At 44.4% G+C, this 7,027-nt stretch overlaps 1 protein-coding gene across 2 annotated transcripts in view; it reads left to right on the forward strand.

The window, feature by feature from the left end:
- The window catches only part of UNC5D (unc-5 netrin receptor D), a 341,781-nt gene that overhangs the window by 259,640 nt on the left and 75,114 nt on the right, over positions 1-7,027 (forward strand). For both annotated transcript variants that reach the window (XM_075062773.1, XM_075062774.1), the window contains exon 7: positions 882-1,046. In XM_075062773.1, the coding sequence (XP_074918874.1) occupies positions 882-1,046 (165 nt within the window). The remainder of the gene's footprint in view (positions 1-881; positions 1,047-7,027) is intronic.

The raw sequence follows: 7,027 nt of genomic DNA on the forward strand, positions 1-7,027 counted from the left end.
CACAGCTATGCCACTGTAGATCTTGTGTAGCCACACTATGCTGATGGGAGAGAGCTCTCCTGTAGGCATAGTTAAACCATCCTCGATGAATGGTGGTAGCTGTCTTGGCAGGAGAGCGTCTCCCACCGATGTAGTGCTGTCCACACCGATATTTCTGTTGGTGTAACTTATGTTGCTAAAGGGGTGGTTTTTTGCTCCCCTGGGCAACGTAAATTTTACCGACAGATGTGCTAATGTAGACATAGCCTTAGAAAGATGCTGTGTTCCACCCCAAAGGTGACTGTGTTTCAGTGGTGGATATCTGTGTGTATAATATGGGAGAAAAGAAAATTAGAATTCTAAAGGTCTTTAGGAGCTTTCTAGATAATAGATGCTAGATACGTGTCATCAGACATGGCCTGCATCTTTAAAATCAATATTATGTAGGTCTTGTCCAGAAATAAAGCTTTATCTTCTGTACACACATCTCTTGAGTTTGATAGTGTGTGCTCCAGTTGCTAAGTCCCCCTGAGTAGGAGACTAAGGCCTTGTCTATACTACCACGTGAGGTCAATCTAAGATATGCAACTTCAGCTACTTAAATAGAGTGCTCTTCCGTCAACTCCGCTTGCACTTCTTGTTCTGGTGGAGTACCGGAGTCAACGGGAGAGCGCTCAGTGGTCAATTTATCGCGTCTAAACTAGATGCAATAAATTGACCCCGGCTGGATTGATCGCTGCCCGCCGATTCGGCGAGTAGTGTAGACAAGCCCTTAGGTTTCTTTTATAGTAACCCTGAACACATCTGAATAACCAGTGGAGCAAGAGGAGTTCAGTACAGTCTGATCACACCAGTTGGTCAGATAACACATACTGATCATGTGTATTTTTCTTCCTGTGTAGTGGACGGTAGTTGGGAGGTGTGGAGCGAATGGTCAGTCTGCAGCCCAGAATGTGAGCATCTGAGAATTCGGGAATGTACAGCTCCACCTCCAAGAAACGGAGGAAAATTCTGTGACGGCTTTAGTCAAGAATCTGAGAATTGCACTGAAGGGCTTTGCATTCAAGGTAGGTGACATGCCAATGACCCCTCGCATTAGCAGCTATCTGAAGGTATTTCCTTCTGAAAGAAATGCTGGAGTGTGGGGCTGTAGGATGCAACATCATAACTCAGTCGATTCTGTAGGAGGCTCATGGCTGAAATCCTTACAGACACTGGAATACATTTTCAGGGAGTTGTGTATCTGCCAATTTGAAATTCACTTGGCTGTTGGCTCTTTGTTATGGCCTGAGGCAAAGCCCCCTGAAGTCAATTATAAGGCTCGCTTTGGCTTCAAGGGCCTGTGGGTTAGGCCCATAGTGAATAATTTATCAGAATTTAGGAAGTGTAGCCTGTACAGGCCAAGTTCACTTCATCTGTACAGCACCAGGTGATTCTGGTGAGCGGTGTAAAAATTCTTCGTATGTGTAAAATGTTGCCCCAGTGAGTCACCCAGCAAAAATGTATCTTGCAGTATTGGAACACGTCCTTTAGCTTCCCAGTTTCTCATGGGATTAAATGGGTGAAGCGCCAACATGTGTCTTGTCGGTATCTTAGATACTTTGGGTCAGATTCAGTTCTCATTTGCACCTTTGCAACCCAGTAAGATTTCATAGGTGTAACTAAGGGCTGATTTAGGCTCTGCATGTTAACTGTGAACTCCTTGCAACAAGATTCTGATGCTTTTTGAATGTTTGGAAAGTATTTAGCACATTGTGATTGATGCAATAACAACTAAGGATCCAAGAAAAATCAGTGCTGCAGCTGAAATATCAGCCTAGAGGTGCAGAACATCCGGGACAGCTGCATATTCGTAAAATAAATGAGAAATTAATGAGTTTATTCCTCTGTTACATTCAGTTCCATATCCATGAAGCAATATTGTCACCTCTTCCTGTTATAGCAATAAAATGGCAGCTTTGGAAACAATCAGGGACTGTAGGACTGAAATAAGTGAGTTTGGAAAAAAAAACAACGCAAGTTTTTTATTTTTAAATTGTTTCCTTTGTTTCTGTTTCCATGGCAGTGTCTTCCCCTTAGCCACAGCAAGACAATTGGAGAGCTCACTCTCCAGTCTAATCCAGTTAGTGTGGCAGTGTGTACTAGTAGATAAAGCACTAGTTTGGGAGTCAGGAGAGGTGGGTTCTATTTCTAGCTCTGCCGCTGACCTGCTGGGTAACCCATCTGTAAAGTGGGGATAATGACCTTCCTTATGTAAAGCATTTTGAGAGCTATGAATCTATGGCTTTTTTTAAATTAAAGGGTTCCTGATAACTGTGTTAGTCACTCAGTGTTTGAACTCACTTTTTATTCACTATAGTTTATAAGTAGTTTACTGTAGTTTTATTGGATGGTAAAGGGAACTTCTCCCCTGTGGGTCCATCCCCTGTAGGTCAATGTGCCTTGCACAGAACTGGCACTAGCTGTTGTAGCTACCTGTGGCACTGAGCACTTGCAGACTGCACTAAGTTTGCAGTGCTTCTTCATCACTCAGCAGCCAAATCCCTCCCTAGTGCAGCTCTGTTGAATTTTCAATGGCATTTACATCACAGTTCGGATGTGGTGTTTGGCCTGAAGTCTCTAGTTTGCACTGCTTCCCCTTCTCACCACTATGCCTAAAATGCCTCTAACTAGTAGGGCATCCTCTCTATATAGGCCTAACGTCTGCTAGCTGAATGAGAGCAATACTCTGATCCCGTATGGCTTCTACTGGTCTCTTTCCTCCAGCAAGGCTTACTACCCTACTTAGAAATTCAAAGTAAGAATTAAAGAAAAAAATACATTGTGCCTGGCCAGTTGCACAAAGGTGTATATTCGATGGGAAGAAAGTGGTACCTTTATAGATCCCATCTGGGAAACAACTCACTTTTCAGCATGAGATTTGTTTATCCTTTATTTTATGGCCATCTGTAGATAGCGAAGCTTAAGTAGAGTGACCAGATGTCCCATTTTTAAAGGGACAGTCCCAGTTTTGGGGACTTTTTCTTTTCTAGGCACCTATTACCCCCCCATCCCCTGTCCCATTTTTTCACAGTTGCTATCTGGTCACCCTAAGCTTAAGATATAAAATTATCTAAGCTAAGATTTTCAAAAGAGTTTCTATTTTAACACCTAGACCCCTTAGACTTTAAAGATCCCAGCCCTGGCTTTTAAAAAAAAAATACATAGTCATATTATCTCTCATTCATTAGCTGAGATTTGCAGTGTTACAGCACAGTCCCTCCAGCTTCTGAGGCGTTAACTTAACAATCATTAATTGGTTAAGATGGCATAGGCAGGATTTAAAATTTATCTATTTTCCTGGGTATAAGCAGAATAGTTAGTGAGAATCTATGGGATACAGAATTCATTCAGCTTTTGAGGATCAACCTGTGGTGAATATAAGATGCTCATAGTTCTTTCCCCTGCTATGCATAAGATGAACTCCCTTCCCCACAGACGCTTGCTATGTCCCACATTCCTTCCTCTGTATTTCTACAACATGCATATTAGTGTGTCCACTGAAAATCAGTCACAAGCTGTTACCATGGTGTGACCTGTCAGGAGTATGTGCTGAAAGGGGCATACAAGGCTGTAACTGTTGTCGTAGCTTCCTACTCAGATTTGAACCTTAGCGTTCATAAAATGAGAAGCTAGCATGAACCCTCTAAGCTTAATTACCATTTACTAGCTTAGATCTGATATTGCTGCTCCAGCAGCGATTTCCAGGGCCTGACTGCCGTCGGGTCTCCCCCAAAACATTCCCTGGGGGACCCCAAGACTCAAGTGCCCTGAGTTCTACAACAAAGGAAAATAACCTCCTCCCCTTGTCTCTCTTTACCCCTCCCAGGCTTCCCCTGAGACACCAGCTTCAAGTCCTTGAAAAACGCAACACCGAGAGATTAAGTATCTCTCCCTCCCCCCTCCTTCTTCCCTGAGCTGTTCAGATCCACCTTCCGTAGATCTAACACAAAGAGAATTTCCCTTCCCTTCGTTCCTTAGCCACCAGAAGAAAACTCAAACAGGTCTAAAAAGAAACTTTATATAAAAGAGAGAAAAACACATAAACATAGTCTCTGTAATCAAGTTGACAATACAGGGTCAATTGCCTTAAAAGAAAAATGATAAACAACCTTATTCAAAAAGAAATACAATTTAAACATTCCAGAACTACACACACGTAAATACAAAAACAAAACAAAATAAAAGCCTATTGGTTTTTCTACCTTTGTACTCACAACTTGGAAACTGAAGATTAGAAGCTTGAAGATAGAAGATCCCTCTCTAGCCAGAACAGACAAAGACCAGACCCAAACATTCCCTCTGAGCTTTTAAAAAAAATCCGGTTTCCTGATTGTCCTTCTGCGTCAGGTGTTTGGTCCCTTTGTTAACCTTTACAGGTGAAAGAAACATTAACCCTTAGCTATCTGTTTATGACATTGCCCCCCAATCACAGACAGTGGGGAAACATCACTGGTGGTGATTTCTTCCGTAGAACTTTAGACTAAACAAATTAATACAAACACATGCAACCTTTACATATACTACCAAGTATGCTAAACTACAAGACTATCTACATCTAGGACATTATTTTAACCAGTGTATTCTGGGAAACTCTCACGGGGAGAGTACATCAGCTACTTTGTTAGAAGGCTCCTGAAATGTTTGTGAATTTCAAATCAAAATCTTGGAGGTAAACTCCAACGAAGAAGTTTCTTGTTGTTCCCTTGGCAGTATGAAGCCACTTTAGCGCGCAGTGATGGTCAGTTTGTAGCTGGAACCGCCGTCCCCAAACATATGGGCGTAGCTTTTCCAATGTGGGCCGTACACATGGCATAGCATTCCATTTTCACTGACTGACAGTGATTTCCCTCTCAGACAGTTTTCTTGCTGTAGAAACACGATAGGATGGGAAGTTGTGATCCGGTCCTTCCTGCATGAGAACTGCTCCTATACACGCTCAGATGCATCCGGTGTTACTAGGAATGGTTGTCAAAGTCCGGAGCCGTTAGCAACAGGGTCAGACAGTGAGCGTCGCCCTAAGTTGGGTAAAGGCCTTCCTGACACTCATCATCCATTTTAACTGTAATTTCGCTGGGTCTTTTTGGTCAGGTGGGTCAGTGGGGAGCAATTTGGCGTGTAGTGTGGTACAAATCGCCGTGTAATATCCTGCCAAGCCTAAGAAGGATTGGAAACCTTGTTTTTTCTTTGACTTTGGGACAGGCCCTTTTGGATAGCATCCACCTTGGCCTGAGGGGGTTCTATGGTTCCTCGACGCCACCTGGGTGTCCCAGTAAGTCACTCTGTTTTTGGCCTATTTGACACGTTTGGCCTTAACAGTTAGTCCGGCCTGCCCTGATGCGCTCAAAGACATTTTCCAGTGTACTAGGTGTTTGGGCCAGAGTTCTGAAAAAATGGCCACATCATCGAGTAGCAACTGCCATATTCTCCCAGTCCTGCAGTAGACCATCTACCAGCCTCTGGAAGGTGGCGGGTGTCATTTCGCATCCTAAAAGGAAATACATTAAATTCATAACCCCCGCATGGTGACGAATGCTGACCTTCCTTGGCAGGTTCACTCTAGCGGTACTTGCCAGTACCCCTTCGTTAAGTCTATTGTAGAGATGAAACTGGGAATGTCCCAACTTCTCCAATAGCTCATCGGTCGTGGCATTGGATAGTTGTCTGACGAGTTACTGCATTAGCTTTACAGTAGTCCACGCAAAAGCGTATTTCCCCGAGCATCTGGTTTGGGTACCAGAAACCACTGGAGATGCCCATGCACTGGTAATGAGCGTATTATAACCCTCTGTAGATGTTCTGGATCTCCCGCTCTATAGCAGCTGTGGCGTGAGGGATACTCCGGTAGGGTAGTGTTCTAATTGGATGAGCATTACCTGTGTCAATGGAGTGGTAGCCGTTCAGTCCGTCCTGGAGTGGCTGAGAACAATGTGCGAAGCTGGTGGCACAGCTCCTGGATTTGTTGCCGTGCAGACGTTCAGGGTGTTTGAGAGGTTCAACCTCTTCCACGCCCCCGTTCCTCTTTCCCTCATAGGTAGACGCATCAGGCCACTCAGCGTCCTCTGCTCCCTGGACTGTAAACTGACAACACATGTAAGTCTCTGGAATAAAAGGGCTTGAGAGAAATTAACACATGTACACTTGGGTTTTAGTGAGGAATTGGGAAATGTTATGCAGAATAGTTAACACTCCAGGCCGCTCTTGGACCGTGAATGGCCCCTCCATGATGCTCCATCTTATGGGCCTGTTGCGGCCTTCAAGACATAACCTGGTCCCTGTCTTGAAGGAACGGTCTCTGGTATGTTTATCGTACCAGGCCTTTTGCTCTCCTGAGTATACAATTTAGGTTTCTCTAGCATAGGGCTAAAGAATGGCGGAAGGTTGTTTGTACGTTGCTTACAAAGTTCCAGAATGTTTAGTTCCTGGAGAGAGGTGTAATACCCCCTCCCTTGTTGCTTCACAACTGTAATGGCCCCTTTAACCTCATGGCCATACACAAGTTCAAACGGTGAGAACCCTAAATGGGATGCTGGTACAGTCCTGTAAGCAAAGAGCAACTGCTGCAACACTAGGTCCCAGCGTTGGAGTAATTCCATTTACGATTTACGGATCATGGCCCCCAAGTTCCATTAAAACCTTTTCCACCAGGCCATTGGTTTGATGGTGGTAGGTCCGGTGGCAACCAAGTGTTTCACACATGGATTTTCCCACAGTCTTTCATGGTGCCTGCCAGGAAATAGATCCTGAATCAGGGTAGGATATCGGAGGCCCAACCTACCCTGGCAAAAAATGTTCCGTTAGGGCCTGGCACATCAAGCTTTAGCTCTGCTGTGTTTACCTAGACCACTGCTTCTGGCCATCGGAGCAAAGTCACGAAAGTCAGTACGTACTGCTTTCCCTCTGGGGTTCTTTCTCTGAAAGGACCCAGAATATCCACAGCTACTCGCGTGAAATGGGACCTCAATTATGGCAGTGGCTGAGAGGGCCTTTGACCAGACCGTTGAGGCTT

This window comes from Chelonoidis abingdonii, chromosome 2 (genome assembly GCF_003597395.2).
Source record: "Chelonoidis abingdonii isolate Lonesome George chromosome 2, CheloAbing_2.0, whole genome shotgun sequence".
Classification (NCBI taxonomy): domain Eukaryota; kingdom Metazoa; phylum Chordata; order Testudines; family Testudinidae; genus Chelonoidis; species Chelonoidis abingdonii.